We start from the raw sequence: 18493 nt of genomic DNA, 5'->3' as shown, positions 1-18493 counted from the left end.
TCCTTAAACTTTTCTACCAAAATGTGAATCAAATAGTTATGATCAGGTCAATTTAACATATCATCTGATACAATGTTATTGTTGATACCCCTTTGGCTACTGGACTACTGAATTAATGAGGAAACATGAACCACTTTTCTGGCATTCCCTTTCTAAAATTTCTGCAGTTAAAGGGAGCTCCCCACAAACTCCGCCTCTCCCAGCTTTGGTTGTGGTTAGCTACAGCACTGTATATATCCTAGAATGGCAGAGAAATCACAGGGCCGTATTTTACAGCTGAACTACACTATCTGACCGTGAAAAAGCGTTCTTCTCCTCATGTGAAAGCAATTTCCCTTGTACCTCCCAAGTCCTTGTTTGAAAGCTTGGAGGTAGACTGACTCTTTTGAAGGTGTGGTTCCGGGGTTTAGGCAATACCGCACAAAGCTTTCGAACATAAAATGTCACTGCTCCATAAATCATTAGCAGAGAGGGAAAGAACAGGAGGGGATGCAGATGGGATAGTGATACTCCAGATAGGTTTTAAATGGATGAAAAGAGCACTGAGAAATATCAGAAACTTATGGACAAGTTTAAATATATTCCATCTAAAGCCACAAAATATGTTTACAAAAGTCATTGTAAACTTTTAGGACAAAGCCATCCAAGAAAAGTTAATAGCACACGGCTGTGGTTCACTGAATTTAATGCTAAACCTGACAACCAAATATTCCAACAGAACCATTTTAGGTTGTGTATTCTGGGTACAGAGACAGAGCTAGACCAGATGTTAGAGTTCACTTTGAAAAGTTTGCAAACTCATTAAGGGCTTTTAAGTCTTGACATTAGCTCTTCTTAAACTTCGTATTAGCATTCATGAAAGAGAGCAGGGCTTTATGGGTGCTGGTCATTTTTGTATTTAATTTTTTTCACCTTTATTTAACTAGGTAAGCTAGTTGAGAACAAGTTCTCATTTACAACTGCGACCTGGCCAAGATAAAGCAACGCAGTGCGACACAAACAACAACACAGAGTTACACATGGAATAAACAAGCGTACAGTCAATAACACATAGAAAAAAAGAAAGTCTATATACAGTGTGTGCAAATGGCGTAAGGAGGTAAGGCAATTAATAGGCCATAATAGCGAAGTAATTACAATTTAGCAAATTAACACTGGAGTGATAGACGAGCAAATGGTGATGTGAAAGTAGAAATACTGGTGTGCAAAAGAGCAGAAAAGTAAATAAAAACAATATGGGGATGAGGTAGGTAGATTGGATGGGCTATTTACAGATGGGCTATGTACAGCTGCAGCGATCGGTCAGCTGCTCAGATAGCTGATGTTTAAAGTTAGTGAGGGAAATATAAGTCTCATAAGCAGGATATCCGAGGGAAGGGCAGCTCCTAATGACAGGCTTGGGCACATCTGGGCACAGCAATTAACACAGGCGATCCATCCAATTAACAACCAGGACAAATTTCAGAGCAAGGCATGACATCAAGAGCCAAGATGGGTGGAACATGTGATATCACCATGAAGAAGCAGATTAACACTGTCTGCGTCTGTAGAACCAGGGTGGTGCACGAGGTGAAGTTCACAGACCTCCTGTATATGGTGTTAAATAAGCTAGCAGTATTACACTATGCATCTTATTTCATTGGTTCCCTATATGCTTTAAGTATAGCTGCAATGGTGATCACAGATCTGTCCCTGCTGGTGAACTATTGCTGGAAAACAATCATCAATCAAATGGCCCTGTAGAGATGTCTGGTGTACCCTCAACGTACAGCCACCAGACCCTCCCGTCCCTTGCCTTCTTCCCATGCTCAGACCCCAGTGTCACTCATTGTAATGGCAACCTACCTCTGGAATTTCAGCCAAGAGAGAGAAAGAGAGCGAGAGTGGGAGGAAGAGAGAGAGAGGGGGGGGGGGGGGACCTGACATATGGGCCTCAGATCACAGACTGCTATCAGGAGAGTGAAAAAGAGCGAGAGAGAAAGAGAGAGAGAAGTCTACGTACTAGAGGGGAGTGTGTGGTGGGAAAACGTATTAACTAAGAAAGGCTTGGTGAGGATTGAGACTGGTTCCTGTGACCCCTATGTGAGTGCATTGAGTAGGAGCAAGCCCTTGGGAGGAGCAGAACACTACAAAGCCAGAAACACAGTGAGTGAGAGCTTCTGTGAGAGAGAGAGAGAGAGAGAGAGAGAGAGAGAGAGAGAGAGAGAGAGAGAGAGAGAGAGAGAGAGAGAGAGAGAGAGAGAGAGAGAGAGAGAGAGAGAGAGAGAGAGAGAGAGAGAGAGAGAGAGAGAGAGAGAGAGAGAGAAAACGTGAGCTGTACCCAGTCAGAGACATGCATCCCCTCAGCTGGATCGGTGTACTTCTCTTCCTGTTCTACGCTTCCTCTGGGAGTGCCGACGTCAACAGGTTAGTGAGCAATCAATCAAGACTGCTGTAGCAAATTATCCTCAAAGACATACTGTATAAAGTACTGGTCAAGCAATGTACTGTAGTTCATGCTTTTGTTATTGTATCCATTCACTTTGAAGCCTGCAGCAGGTGTAAAGCTCAGTGTTTATTGGTAGGATACATTCTAGATAGTAAATGATTCAGTCTGGACATTTCATTGCAGTGTCAATGGACCAGCACTGCAAAAGCATTTGTTGCATCCCTAGCTAACTCTCCTAACAGCTACTAGCAAACACTCTGGCCAGACACAGCTGAGTGTTGCACGTGTTGTAAATGCCTTATAGGTGTTTACTTTTACAGTAAAAGCAGTCGGCTCATACTGAATCCTCATCATCAGTAGCCCTGCTCATAAGACATGTGCCACACACACGTTAGTCGTTTAGCAAACACTATCCAGAGAGACTCAGTTTAGCTCATCACAATCACAGACATATCATTGTTTAAATCCTACTATTGCATCCTACTAAAATGTTATGTTTCAATATGTACACGGGGAAAAGGGGTTGTTTTGTTGCCATGCAAGTACTGTCAGGCTGTCTGTGCCTTGGCCAGGGACTCTGTGAAGTATGGAGGCTGTGTCAGCTAAATGTTGCTCCTGACATGGTAACTGTTAATCACTGAAGGACAGCTGTCAGACTTAGCGGCTCCTCCTCCTGTGGGCTGTTCTGATTGATTTCTAACAGGTCTCAGATTTCTCCAGACCCCTTGGAGCCAGGGCCGCTTTTAGGAAGCCATGCAAACATCTGGAACATTTGAGTTTGGCACTGCGCTAGAGGTTAGAGGTCAGAGGCTAGAGGGCTCACCAGATAACGTGTAGCAACTATAAAGGTATAGATTTGATTCAGATCAGAAAGGTTTCCCCAGACAGATCTGCTTTTCAAAAGCTAAAGTTTTTCTGCTATGAAAAGGGAAGTAACAGATTGACATCTCATCCCAATCTAATTTACAGTTTAAAACACACGTGCAATGCAATCATATGGAGATTATTTCCAAAGTGTTAACTTGTTGACAGTCAGTGGGAATAACGTTAAGTGTAATCAGATGGAGAGGGGGGGGGGGGGGGGGGGTCATGAAATTGGATGGAGGAAATAGGTTCCTGCTTGAGGTATTCATGTGACACTGTAAGGACTCTAAGGAGTAACTGATGAAGTAGAAGTATAGAGCGTAACATGCTATTTACCTCCCTTTCTCCCAATAGGAGGGAGCCTCCCTTTTCTCCCAATAGGAGGAGCTCTTTTCTCCCAATATGTGGGAGCCAAGGATAACTTGCCATGGTGTAATTAGCTAGGATGTCTGCAGGTCTGCGTTTGGGAAGACTAAATGAGACTATGGATGTTGAAGTTGATTGTCACCAAAAAGCACATGGGACATGTTTAGGGATATAATTATCTCCTCTATTTGCAGAATATTTACTGCAACTTTTATACATTCATTTGGACATTTGTTTTCTTCTACGATCACTTGTAAAATAATGATCAACAACGTATTATGATAACATTATACTCACCAATTGTGTTATTCCTAATCAAGTAGCTGTAGTCAATCAACTAACATTCAACTGTCCATCAAGGAATGGAGACCAGTTCATGCAGAGATTTAACAGGGTAGATAGAGTTGTGTGTCACCTGTCCTTTAACTGTACAGGCACCGCAGACAAGTCCCCACCGGTGGCCAACCAGGTGTGTGTGGCTATGGCAGGAGACTGGCGTGTTGCTATGGCTGGAGAAAGAACAGCAAGGGACAGTGTGAAGGTAAGTATTTCAACAAAACAACTTGTGTTTACATTTGGTTAAAATATTCTGTATGTGGTTTACGTTTGGTTCAGATATTCTGTATGTGGTTACGTTTGGTTAAGATATTCTGTATGTGGTTTACGTTTGGTTAAGATATTATGTATGTGGTTTATGTTTGGTTAAGATATTCTGTATGTGGTTACGTTTGGTTCAGATATTCTGTATGTGACCTTGTCATGTTCTTAGTTGTTTATGATTGGAATTGTCTTTGTATTGCTCTGGTCATCAATTTAACTTGTTCTATGTAACTTTCTCTGATTGAAAATATCACATACTGTAAATAGATACAGTATTCAATGAATGAAAAACTAAAGTTTGAGAATTCAAATTGTTCTCCACAACATAATGTTTTTTTTGTTTTTCTTTGCAGCTGAGTATTTTCCTGCAGAAATGTGGACAAATTACTTCAGGGATAGTAAAACTGGCATATGCACTATGTTGTGTCAGGTATCCAGTTTAACCCTCTTATTGTTCCCGCTGCTGCCTCTATGTCTCTCCTTTAAATACTTTATCAGCTCAGTGTGAACATGGTTGCAAGCACGGAGAGTGTGCTGGCCCCAACAAATGCAAGTGTTACCCAGGATACACCGGAAAGATGTGCAATCAAGGTCAGTAGGGTGACTAGGGACAATGGGAATGCGAGTCAAAGTGGTCTCTTGATAGAGAGCAACTTGAAGCTCAGATTTGTAGACTGTCTCTGTCGATTTACCTCTCTATTTCACAAGCCCCTGATAGATCACTTGATACCTCAATATTTAGATATCAAAACTATTCATTTTCTGCCAATGTAGAATAGTTGATCTGGAGAAACCCAAACAGTATATAATAACATAATAACATAAACCCAAACAGTATATAATATGTTGCCCCTGGAACTACGTAAGGTATGATGTCCGTGGGACAATATTCAAGTATTATGTTTCAGGGAAACCATCATAGACTTATTGAAGCCCTCTGGTGCATCATTTCTGATGTAAAGATGATATCTATAGCCATACATACATGTTCCTGAAGTACATAACGGAGGATGACTGTCTCTCTGTTCAGACCTGAATGAGTGTGGCCTGAAGCCCCGCCCCTGTGAGCATCGTTGTATGAACACCTACGGCAGCTACATGTGTTACTGCCTCAACGGATACACCCTGATGCCGGATGGCTCCTGTACCAGTGAGTGGAAACTGTAACCCTGACTGTACCTGCTAGGGGAAACTGTAACCCTGACTTTACCTGCTAGGGGAAACTGTAATTCTGACTGTACTTGCTAGGGGAAACTGTAACCTTGACTGTACCTGCTAGGGGAAACTGTAACCCTGACTGTACCTGCTAGAGGAAACTGTAACCCTGACTGTACCTGCTAGTGGGAAACTGTAACCCTGACTGTACCTGCTAGAGGAAACTGTAACCCTGACTGTACCTGCTAGGGAAAACTGTAACCCTGACTGTACCTGCTAGTGGGAAACTGTAACCCTGACTGTACCTGCTAGTGGGAAACTCTAACCCTGACTGTACCTGCTAGGGGAAACTGTAACCCTGACTGTATCTGCTAGGGGAAACTGTAACCCTGACTGTACCTGCTAGAGGAAACTGTAACCCTGACTGTACCTGCTAGGGAAAACTGTAACCCTGACTGTACCTGCTAGGGGAAAATGTAACCTTGACAGTAACTGCTGCTATTTAATCTGAGTTAACACTGTTAGTTTTAAATGTACTACACAGAACCTTTAGTGTTTAAGAAGTTCACTTTCCTGTGTGTGTGTGTGTGTGTGTGTGTGTGTGTGTGTGTGTGTGTGTGTGTGTGTGTGTGTGTGTGTGTGTGTGTGTGTGTGTGTGTGTGTGTGTGTGTGTGTGTGTGTGTGTGTGTATAGACTCCAGGACGTGTTCCCTGGCACACTGTCAATATGGCTGTGAGGATGTACAGGGGGAGATCCGTTGTCTCTGCCCGTCTGCGGGGCTGCAGCTAGGGCCAGACCAGAGGACCTGTGTGGGTGAGTACCACTACCTTGGACCACCGACCCTGACACCATATCACTTCGTGAGGAGTTCATACCGGTTCTTACTGGATCTCGCCACCTCATTGTTCTGCACACAATAGAAGGTGTAGACTTCTTGGAGATTTGTAAAGCTCTGAAGACTCCATTCTGCGGTTTCACATTCCTGCTCTGTCTCAAGGCTTCTCGCATAAGAACTTAATCATCTGTAGCAGCCTGTAGGTTAAAATGGGGTAGTGATGTGGGTTAAAATGGGGTAGAGATGTGGGTTAAAATGGGGTAGTGATGTAGGTTAAAATGGGGTAGTGATGTGGGTTAAAATGGGGTAGAGATGTGGGTTAAAATGGGGTAGTGATGTAGTGTAGTGTTTCTTCCCACAACACTGCTTGATTTGAGTGGGAGGAGCCAGTCTTCACACACACTTCCATTGTTTTGCTAAACTTAAGTGTCAGTAAGGAATTGGTTTACACTGATCCAAATGTTAACCCTTCACTACAATTCATTTCATGCTCAGCCTCTTTCTCCCCTTCCTTTGCCTTTAGATATTGATGAATGTGTAACAGGGAAGAATCTGTGCCCATACAACAGGCAGTGTGTCAACACGTTTGGCAGCTACTACTGCAAGTGTCAGAATGGCTACGACCTGAAGTATGTCAATGGCAAATATGACTGTGTAGGTAAGGTATACAATCATTTCATATATACAACACATTTTTGGTATTAATAATTCTGTGAGGAGATCAGCTAATCAAATAATCTCATTTCATTTTCAGACAATGACGAGTGTGCCGTCAACACACACAAGTGCAGCCACCGTGCAGTCTGTCTGAACACTCAGGGATCCTACAAGTGCAAGTGCAAGCAAGGCTTTCGTGGCAGTGGTTTTGAATGCTCTGGTGAGACCTGAAAAGATTTACTATTCCTCCATCATCAAAACATTCTGAGAGTGAAATCTATTTCCTAGAAAAGTTGATGTGCAAAGGGGCCATAACCGGAATGTGTTCATTTTCCAGACTGCATACACAATATTCAGCTCTTATATGTAGACCGTCAATGTAAATAAGAACGTGTTCTTAAACTGACTTGCCTAGTTAAATAAAGGTTGAAATAAATCCCTCTTAGTGATTTTACAATTGCATATTTCATCTGTGCTCTTAACAGCATCGGCAAACATGAGCACTGCCAAAGCCAGTTTCCCATTTGCAGAGAACCTCTGCACTCTACAGATGTTACTTAGGGAGAGGCCCTGATTCAAATCACACCTGTGTAAATATCTGAACCCAGCCATCTGAAGGACAGAGGAAAGGAGAGGCATGTGTGTCTCTCTGTATGTCTGCCTGGGAACAGGGGAGCCACAGTGCACTCTCTGAACCAAGCAGTAGATGATGTTGCCTAGGTGACATGATAGGTGCAACAAGGCCTCAGGGCTTTGTGTAAACGAATATGTCTTTATGTTTTTTGTAGTCAACCCCTTTTATCAAAGCTCGTGGGACCAGGGAGACAAAGGCAGTGCAGATGATAATTTCCTAAATGGTGAGATGTGTATGGAATGCAACAAGGTTTTCCACTTCATCTGTTTGCCGCCTTCCATTTTGCTTTGTGAAACCCCCTCCCCTCCCTCTCCCATGGGTCAAGGCTAGGTTCTGTCCCCACCCCACACAGCTTGTTCTGCCATGTAGAACTCAGCATGAAACCATTTCAGACTTTTAAATTATGTACATAGAGCAGTAAGTTAGATACAGAATACAATGCATTCGGAAAGTATTCAGATCCCTTGACTTTTTCCACATCTTGTTACGTTACAGCCTTATTCTAAAATATATGACATTGTTTTTGTTCCTCATCAATCGACACTATAATACCCCATAATGACAAGGCAAAAAACGGTTTTACATTTTTTTTTGCAAATGTATAACATATTAAAACTGAAATATCACATTTACATAAGTATTCAGACCCTTTACTCAGTACTTTGTTGAAGCACCTTTGGCAGCAATTACAGCCTTGAGGTTTCTTGGGTATGGCGCTACAAGCTTGGCACACCTGTATTTGGGGAGTTTCTCCCATTCTTCTCTGCAGATCCTGTCAGGTTCTGTCAGGTTGGATGGCGAGTGTCGCTGCACAGCTATTTTCAGGTCTCTCCAGAGATGTTCGATCGGGTTCAAGTCCGGGCTCTGGCTGGGCCACTCAAGGACATTCAGAGACTTGTCCCGAAGCCACTCCTCCGTTGTCTTGGCTGTGTGCTTAGGTTTTTTGTCCTGTTGGAAGGTGAGCTCTCTGGAGCAGGTTTTCATTAACAATCTCTCTGTACTTTGCTCCGTTCCTGACTAGACTCCCAGTCCGTGCCGCTGAAAAACATCCCCACAGCATGATGCTGCCACCACCATGCTTCACCATAGGGATGGTGCCAGGTTTCCTCCAGACGTGACGCTTGGCATTCAGGCCAAATAGTTCAATCTTGGTTTCATCAGACCAGAGAATCTTGTTTCTCATGGTCTGAGAGGCCTTTAGGTGCCTTTTGGCAAACTCCAAGCGGGCCTTTTACTGAGGAGTGGCTTCCGTCTGGCAACTCTACCATAAAGGCCTGATTGGTGGAGCGCTGCAGAGATAGTTGTCCTTCTGGAAGTTTCTCCCATCTCTACAGAGGAACTCTGGAGCTCTGTCAGAGTGACCATCGGGTTCTTGGTCACCTCCCTGACAAAGGCCCTTCTCCCCCGATTGCTCAGTTTGGCCGGGCAGCCAGCTCTAAGACGAGTATTGGTGGTTCCAAACTTCTTCCATTTAAGAATGATGGAGGCCACTGTGTTCATGTCCAATCAATTGAATTTACCACATTTGGACTCCAATCAAGTTGTAGAAACATCTCAAGGATGATCAATGGAAACAGGATGTACCTGAGCTCAATTGAGTCTCATAAAAAAATGTCTGAATACTTACGTAAATAAGGTATTTCCGTTTTTTTTTATACATTAGCAAAAATGTATAAAAACCTGTTTTTGCTTTGTCATTATGGGGTATTGTGTGTCGATTGATGTGGAAAAAGTCAAGGGGTCTGAATAATTTCCAAATGCACTGTATATAGCTGAGTCTGGCTGTCATGCTTCCCATGCATGGAGTATGATATTCCTGTTTGTTGTCCTACCCTCTATGCTCATCTGTCTATGAAATCATGTTTACACATAAGCAAATGCATGTATTTCAATGAACAAGGTAAGCTATTAAGAACAAATTACAGTGATATACTGACATATGTTTTGTCAATTGTCTTTATATCCTATGTCGTCTTTATAATCTATAATGTCTTTATGATCTATAATAGTTTCATAATCTATAATGGCTTTATATTCTAAAATGGCTTTATAATCTATAATGGTTTATAATCTATAATGTCTTTATAATCTATAATGTCTTTATAATCCATATTGTTTTTGTAATCTATAATGGTTTTATAATCCATAATGTCTTTATAATCTAGAATGGCTTTATAATCTATAATGGCGGTGTAACCCCAGAATGTACACCTAAACTCTTGTATAATTGCATCAGATTCCACCTCTGTAGTTCCAGATGTGTGACATGGTCCTTCTTCCTGCAGCTATCCCAGAGTCCCCAGTGAGGCTGCCAGGGAAGCTGGAGAAAGAGCAGATCAAGAACGTCATCCCCGAGCCCAAGGTGACCGTCCCCCCTCAGATCCGCTTGCAGCCCTTCGACTATGACGGGGAGACCTATATGGGTGGCCCAGAGGAGGTGGGCCAGGTGGGCTTTACTGATGTAGGGGAGGAGGAAGAAGAGGAAGATGAGGAGGAGACAGATGTGGACAACAAGCTTAATTCAAGAGGAGATGTTTTCAGTAAGCCTTATTTCCCTCTAACTCTTTCCCACTAATCTACCTCTTTATTGCCATCGTGGGTGGTCCCAAATCTGATTATTCCAACACTGATACTATGGAAGTTCGTACACCATTACTGCTGTGGTAATGTGCAGCACTCGTAGTTATTCAGAAATAAAATCCCTCATTTATTTCAAGAATTTGTGATACATACTGTTCTCTTCACCCTGTTAAATTTAGAATGGTTACACATTTTCTATGTCCCCAAATGACACTATACAGGACAACTTCAAACACATAACTACGCAAAGTTCGGAGATGGATGGTCACAGGGTTAGTGCGATGACATTGCTAAAGTAGTGAAATATTTAGTAGGAAACAACTTTACAAACCTTTTCATGTTGTCAAATGACAGATGGCAATGTTGTCATTAGCTAGCAAAGTTTGTCAAAAATATATTTTTATGCTAACGTTAACTAGCTAAAATCCAGTGGCTTCCCCTCAATCTTAGCTAGCTAGCTAACGTTATACTGCATATAAAGTCAATCTGGTAGTATTAAAATGATGACAAAAGGTTTTTCTGCTATTTATTTGCCTCCTTTTGAATGGCCTTGTATTTCCATTACAATGTAATGCACTTTTGATTACATCTTCATCAGCACTCACTGAAGATGCGTTGAGTTGAAGGCTCAGTTGGGCATCAGTCCAAAGCGAATGTTCAAAACAATATTGTGAGGAAACATGCAACCCATGAATACAACCAGCGGGTTATACAGTTCATCAAGAGGATAGGAAGAGAGTTCTCTCTGGCAAGAACAAAGGCGGGGGCTCTGCTTTATAACCAACAATATGTAGTGTGACGGGGAACACAGACAGGAGCTTGTGAGTTTCTGCTCTCCCGAACTTGAAATACTTGGTAGTTTATTGCAGCCATTTTTACCTTCCAAGAGAGTTCTCAGGGATTATCGCCATGGCTGTGTACATCCCACCGACAGCAAAAATCCTCTCAAACATCTTCATTGGACCCAGAACAAACTGGAAACTGAGTACCTGGAGGCAGCATTAAGTTTAGAATTTGAGAACCACGCTCCTGAATTACTATAAACATATTGGCTGTTTTGATCATGTGGACTGGAATATGTTCCAGGTCGCCTCTGGTGATAACATCAATGAATAAGCCGACACAGTCACTGGATTCATCTAAAAAAGCATGATGTAATTCCGATGGTGTCTTTCAAAAACGATCCAAATCAAAAACCCACGGATTGATGGCAGCCTTGTCAGGAAACTAAAGGAGAGAGAAGCTGCTTCTAAACACGCCAAGGTGACCGGGGACAATTGTATGGTTAAACGGTACAAATAATAGCTACGTAGATCGATCAAGATGGCGAGGCACAAGTATAGGGACAAAGTGGAGGAGCAATTCAGCAGGTCAGATACGAGGCGTATGTGGCAGGGGCTTCTAACTATCACAGTCAAATTGAGGTCACCAACGCTGCCCTACCGGGACGAGCAGAAAAACTCATTTTTTCTCACACTTCGAGCAAAACGACTCTGAGCTGCCGAGGAAAGAACCTCACAGGGCTGCCGGCCCAGATGACATCCCTAGCCGCACCCTCAGAACATGTGCAGACCAGCTAGCTTTTGTGTTCAGACATTTTCTAGCTCAGGCCATTATTCCAAACCTACTTCAAGATGTCCATTATCATCCCTGTGCCCAAGAAAGGGAAAATAACTGAACTGAATGACTAGCGACCAACACTTCCGTCATCATGAAGTGCTTCGTGAGGCTAGTCAAAGATCCACGGACGACGCAATCGCCATTGCACTGCCCACTGACTTCACCCACCTGGACAAGAGAAATGCATATGTGAGGATGCTGTTCATAGACTACAGCTCAGCCTTCAATACCATAGTGCCCTCTAAGCTCACCACGAAGCTCATAGCCCTGGGTCTGAACTCCTCCCTATGCAACTTTGTCCTGGACTTCCTGATGGGCCGCCCCCAGGTGGTGAAGGTAGGCAACATTACCTCCTCCATGCTGATCCTCAACACGGGTTCCCCACAAGGGTGCTTACTCAGTCCCCTCCTGTATACCCATGACTACGTGGCCTCACACAGTTCCAATACACAAAATAGTCTAAATTGGTGAAGTGAAATGGAAAAAATCACTTACATCAAAAAATTAAATTAAATAAAAAACAGAAAAGTGGTGCGTGCATATGTATTCACCCCTTTGCTATGAAGCGGCTAAATAAGATCTGGTGCAACCAATTACCTTCAGAAGTCACATAATTAGTTAAATAAAGTCCACCTGTGTGCAATCTAAGTGTCACATGATCTCAGTGTATATACACCTGTATACACCTGTTCTGAAAGGCCCCAGAGTCTGCAACACCACTAAGCAAGGGGCACCACCAAGCAAGTGGCACCATGAAGACCAAGGAGCTCTCCAAACAGGTCATGGACAAAGTTGTGGAGAAGTACAGATCAGGGTTGGGGTTTAAAAAAATATCTGAAACTTTGAACATGCCACGGAGCACAATTAAATCCATAATTTAAAAATGAAAAGAATATGGCACCACAACAAACCTGCCAAGAGAGGGCCGCCCACCAAATCGCACAGACAAGGCAAGGAGGGCATTAATCAGAGAGGAATACAAAGAGACCAAAGATAACCCTGGAGGAGCTGCAAAGCTTCACAGCGGAGATTGGAATATCTGCCCATAGGACCACTTTAAGCCGTACAATCCACAGAGCTGGGCTTTACGGAAGAGTGGCCAGAAAAAGGCCATTGCGTAATGACAAAAATAAGCAAACACATTTGGTGTTCACCAAAAGGCATGTGGGAGACTCCCCAAACATATGGAAGAAGGTACTCTGGTCAGATGAGACTCAAATTTAGCTACTTGGCCATCAAGGAAAACGCTATGTCTGGCAAAAACCCAACACCTCTCGTCACCCCAAGAATACCATCCCCAGCATGGTGGTGGCATGGTGGTGGCAGCATCATGCTGTGGGGATGTTTTTCATCAGCAGGGACTGGGAAACTGGTCAGAATTGAAGGAATGATGGATGGCGCTAAATACAGGGAAATTCTTGAGGGAAACCTGTTTCAGTCTTCCAGAGATTTGAGACTGGGACGGAGGTTCACCTTCTAGCAGGATAATGACCCTAAGCATACTGCTAAAGCAACACTCAAGTGATTTAAGGGGAAACATTTAAATGTCTTGGAATGGCCTGGTCAAAACCCAGACCTCAATCCAATTGAGAATCTGTGGTGTGACTTAAAGATTGCTGTAAACCAGCAGAACCCATCCAACTTGAAGGAGCTGGAGCAGTTCTGCCTTGAAGAATGGGCAAAAATCCCAGTTGCTAGATGTGCCAAGCTTATAGAGACATACCCCAAGAGACTTGCAGCTGTAATTGCTGCAAAAGGTGGCTCTACAAAGTATTGACTTTGGGTGGGGTGAATAGTTATGCACGCTCAAGTTCTTTTTTTGTCTTATTTCTCATTTGCTTCACAAAAAAAAATATTTTGCATCTTCAAAGTGGTAGGCATGTTGTAAAAGTCAAATGATACATAGCCCCCCAAAATCTATTTTAATTCCAGGTTGTAAGGCAACAAAATAGGAAAAATTCCAAGGGGGGTGAATAATTTTGCAAGCCACTGTAAACAACCTCTCCCTCAAAGTCAGCAAAACAAAGGAGCTGATTGAGGACTCCAGGAAGAACCAGGCTAGGCATGCCCTCATCCTCATCAAGAGGGGCCGCCGTAATGACGTCAAGTTCCTCGGTGTACAGATCTCCAAGGAGCTGAAATTGTCAAATCATACGGACACCGTGGTGAAGAAGACACAACAGCGACTCTTCAACCCCAGGAGTCTGAAGAAATTTGCCCTGTCCCGAGGGCCGTCACAGTAGTCTACAGGAGCACCATCGAGAGCATGCTGTAGGGCTGCATCACAAGCTGGTACAGCCACTCCACCACCGCTGACCGCAAGGCTCTACAGAAGGCGGTACGCTCAGCCGCTCACTGCCTGCTCTCCAGGACACCTACAACACCAGGTGTCACAGGAAGGCCAAGAAGATCATCAGGGACCTCAGCCTGTTCTCCCCGCTTCCATCATTCAGACACGGGCAGTACAGGAGCATCATGGCTAAAACTAACAGACTGGTCAATAGCTTCTATCCCCAGACCATCAGGCTGGTTTGGTTAGCTGGACTAATCACCTGGATTGAGTCCCTTACTTCTTTCAAAGCTGTAGCATGGTGTCAGACTGTCAGGCAGCATTAGCTTGAGGAGAACCATTTCACAATAAAAAGTCAGTTTAAAGTCCTGGACCTGTGTGTCATGATTCAGCCTGTTGCTTCATGTTCTATGCACTAAGTAGCTCTATGGCTCAAAATGAAAGACTCATTATCAGTAAGCAGAGAACGGCCTATGTTTCACATTCTGTAAATACATCAAAACTTGTAAAGGTATAAATGGCTAATTTGGTTAGATGACGAGCCATCAACACATTAGAAGAGTTGTTACTTTGTTTCTTCCTGTTCTAAATAAGATGTAGCAAGAGGAAGTTGAACTAACATACAGTTTAATGCTGCATGTAGTTCAATACGCTCTATGCATTTTGGTTGATGCAATCAAACAGATCTGGTTCTAGTGTTTGAAACAGTATTCTGTTTTGCCCCTGTCATTTGCCATTGACCTTTTAAAGGGAGACTAAAGACAGGAAAAACTGCTGTTGAAACGTAAGTGCTGACTACCAGTGTGACAATCCCACACAACCAGGCCTGGGAAAGAGGTGGACGCACTGAGGCCATCAGTCAAACTGTCACACATGACCACTTCTCTAACCTTCTCCTTCTCTGGCCATGCGCTGAAACTGAAGGTTGAAAAGCAAGCATGAAGACATTGCATAGAGATGAGTATAATCAGACAAGCATGAAGACATTGCACAGAGATGAGTATAATCAGACAAGCATGAAGACATTGCATAGAGATGAGTATAATCAGACAAGCATGAAGACATTGCACAGAGATGAGTATAATCAGACAAGCATGAAGACGTTGCATAGAGATGAGTATAATCAGGCAAGCATGAAGATATTGCATAGAGATGAGTATAATCAGGCAAGCATGAAGACGTTGCATAGAGATGAATATAATCAGGCAAGCATGAAGATATTGCATAGAGATGAGTATAATCAGGCAAGCATGTATAAAAGCAATAAAATAAGCCTCTCATGTCAAATCAGTCATTTTGTTTAGAAATAAGAAGACGCTTAGCTCTTGGTATAAAACACACGTACACATAAAGGTGTCTCTGCAGTCTAACGTTTTGGCCCTGACGGAGACATGGATCACCCCAGAGAACTTCATCTGACTAGGTTCTCTCATAGTCCGAGAGCATCTGGTCGTCGTGATGTTGGCACAGGTCTACTTATTTCTCCTAAACGGAGATTTGGGACAAAATAGCTTGAATTATTGGCTCTGCATCTTACGATCAAAACCCATACGAGAGTAGGCAAAGGATCACTCGTGCAATGGTATACCTCTCAGTGAGACAGTAACAAGGATACCGCTCGCCACTACTGTTGATCTCTTTATAAGGAAACAAGTCTGACAGTAGCCTGAGCTTTCGGCAGGACGACTCAGAAGGCAAGAGGAGACAGGCCCTGAGACATCCATCAGCTCCAGGGAGGAATTTTAGACCGCCGCCATGTGAGCGCCTCAGGATACACACAGCTCTACCTGTGCTTGCAGAGACTTGTATTATCATCCCTCAGAACAGCTGTTCAGCAAATAGAGTCCTTGAAAGAGAGAGTCTGTCATCAGCTCCTCAAACACCAGCCCCCTCTGGCTGGTCAGGGTTCAATTAACAAAGTTGCATACATCTGGTTGTCTAGGGCAACTCGGTGAAGGGGGAAGTTTGTTGGGAGAGCTTTAAGATGTTTCAGTTTTAATATCCTACGGTTAAAATGCACCATTCTGACAGATGAATGGCAGCAGGGCAGGCTTCCACTTGCAGGTAAAAAGCCCCTTACTGGCTTTTGTTTTATGAGGGGAAATCTCTCAACTGCATAATCATCTGGAAGATTTTCAGGAATCACATATCTTCAGAAGAATGCTTGTAACTAAAATAGAGCTATATTATTAAGTAAATTAAATAATCAAGGCTGTTGATATCCTCTTTGAATGTCATGTCTTGATTTCTTTTTGGTGTGTTTTTTCAAAAGTTAAGTACATTATTTTGACATTTTATGTACCTTATCTTAAAAGACTTATCTGTCTCCCAAATCAGTTTCAGAGGACTTTGAGTCAGTATTTGGTCCTGCAACGGATGTCAAAGAGATCGAAATAGCTCCAGGACAGGAAGGTAATCCTTGCTTTACTTGTTAACATAATGTGGGTAACCATACCTTCATAATCCCTGTGAATTGTTGACATCTGACTGCCTTCCAGAGTTCTTCATGGACTGCAAGTTCGATCAGGGCGTGTGTGAGTGGGTGCAAGACAAGGACGATAGCTTTGACTGGAGCGTGTCCTACCATGAAAACGGTACAAATTATACTATTAATTGGGCATAAATAGTATTTACCTTCTATATTTGCCATGTAGATGCATATAGTTTCATACAATGACCGATAAGGTAAATCCTTTATTGTTCACATGATCGTCTGAATCTATCTTCCAGAAGTTTCTCTTTGCTGTGCTTAATCTATGTATTCCCAAATAGCTGTTGGTCATACGTTAAGGACTATCAGTGATCAGCCTGTGTCCACTCCCTGGTCCCTAACCCCCAGGTATGGAGTACTACATGGCGATGAGTGGTCTTCTGGGAGAGAAGCAGGACCAGGCCAGGCTAAAGCTGCTCCTCAGTGACCGGGCCCAGCAGGGAGGCTTCTGCCTCACCTTCAACTACCGCGTGATGGGCAGCCAGGTGGGCACGCTGCGGGTGCTGTTGAACAATAGCACCGAACTTGTGTGGGAGCGGAGCCGCAGCCGGGGTCAGGATTGGCAGACAGAACTGCTCACTGTGGCCTGGAAGAACCAGGCTCCAGAATCTGTGAGTCACCATTCCATTCCAAACACCTAGAATGATAAAGGACTCATAGAATGGCACCAGTGTATGTTCTGTGAATACCGGACTTACCAACTCAATGTCGTTTAATTTAATCACCACACTTGCCAATATGGCCACTGTCAAAGGGAACAAAATACACCACACAAGTCCCAATTTCCAAAACATCTAATCAACATCTTTGCTGTCATTCTGCAGATCATCTTTGAAGCTGAACGTGGGAATGGAGTTGGGGGAGAGATTGGGCTGGACAACGTGGTGCTGACGTCAGGCTACTGTCAAGAGGAAGACACGGCCATCTTTTAAACTGTGAACCTGTAGAAATCAGTCCACTGTGTTTGACACAGACCTCAGAGGCAGAGCTAGCATCAGTCTCTCCCTTTAGTCTACTCTTTTTGGAGAGCAGACACATCTTCCTAATCCCAAACTAAGGGTGTATTTTTTTTTGCTGTACTGTACAACAAATATTAAGAAAAATGTGTATTTGCAGAATGTTTGGCAGTTCAGCCGTCCACATAGGAAAGCGTTTGAGCATTATTGGTATGTGCAGGGATTTCATCTGCAAGTTTACAACCTTTTCCTTTCATTTGAGCCACCAAGACAAAGAGTCGTGTCCACACATAAATGATTCACTACATACACTTCAGTTTTTCAATAATGTTCACAAATGTTTTTAAATATATTCAATTATTTTCACATAAATGGCAGGATACGGGAGGCTTATCTACAAAAAAAAATATTCTATTGTGTTGCTTCTTTTTCTAAGTGAAATATTGCAGTTAACTGCAATATATAAAAATAAGATAGACTATGACTTGTTACATGAAACCTAAATATTAATATTAGATTCATCAAGAAGTCTTCCCTTGAAGCCTACACGTTTTATAATCATAGTATGTGTATGTAACAAAGCATAACTGCTGTAAATTGTGCTTTTATATTGTATTACATTAAAAAAAGTTTTTATAAAGGGCTCTGTTCATATTTTTTTTCTCATGGTCTTTGCCCGTGGTCACTAGCTGCTGCTTGTCACGGAGTCTATGAGGCCTTGTATACTGAAACTGTATACAACCTCTCACACACCTTCAATCTTGACCTTGTCATAGCTGCTAGAAAGTTGCTGTTCCCCCAATCTCTATTCCCACAGAAAGTCACACATGTTCACTTAGAAAAAAGCAGTGGTGGAAAAGCCTTTTGTAGGGCATGTGTTACATGGACATTGCAAAAGAAGAATGCTATTTACTTGGCCAGGAGGACTCAAATAGACCACAACAGACAATGAAAAGTTTAGGCCTACAGGCATGAAATTGTCTGGACCCACCGTGTGGTGTCTGGACTGGTCCCACC

The 18493-nt window shown here is 43.0% G+C and overlaps 1 protein-coding gene across 2 annotated transcripts; it reads left to right on the top strand.

Annotated features, from left to right (window-relative positions):
* Window positions 1–2017: 2017 nt before the first annotated feature.
* LOC129820842 (epidermal growth factor-like protein 6) lies at window positions 2018–18112 on the top strand. Of its 2 annotated transcripts, XM_055877868.1 has the most exons (13): window positions 2018–2406; window positions 4093–4199; window positions 4757–4849; window positions 5289–5408; window positions 6107–6226; window positions 6772–6906; window positions 7003–7125; window positions 7694–7762; window positions 9825–10079; window positions 16367–16441; window positions 16528–16623; window positions 16869–17131; window positions 17345–18112. In XM_055877868.1, exons 1-13 carry the CDS (start codon window positions 2333–2335, stop codon window positions 17450–17452), a joined length of 1638 nt encoding a protein of 545 aa, XP_055733843.1. In that variant the 5' UTR covers window positions 2018–2332; the 3' UTR covers window positions 17453–18112. The 2 variants fall into 2 exon arrangements, with proteins under 2 accessions (XP_055733843.1, XP_055733845.1); XM_055877870.1 differs by lacking the exon at window positions 7694–7762 and having other exon boundaries at window positions 2019–2406.
* The last annotated feature ends 381 nt before the right edge of the window (window positions 18113–18493 follow it).

This window comes from Salvelinus fontinalis, chromosome 23 (assembly GCF_029448725.1).
Source record: "Salvelinus fontinalis isolate EN_2023a chromosome 23, ASM2944872v1, whole genome shotgun sequence".
Lineage (NCBI taxonomy): Eukaryota > Metazoa > Chordata > Actinopteri > Salmoniformes > Salmonidae > Salvelinus > Salvelinus fontinalis.
Note: the sequence above shows the minus strand (reverse complement) of the source record. Positions and strands in the feature narration are given on the sequence as shown.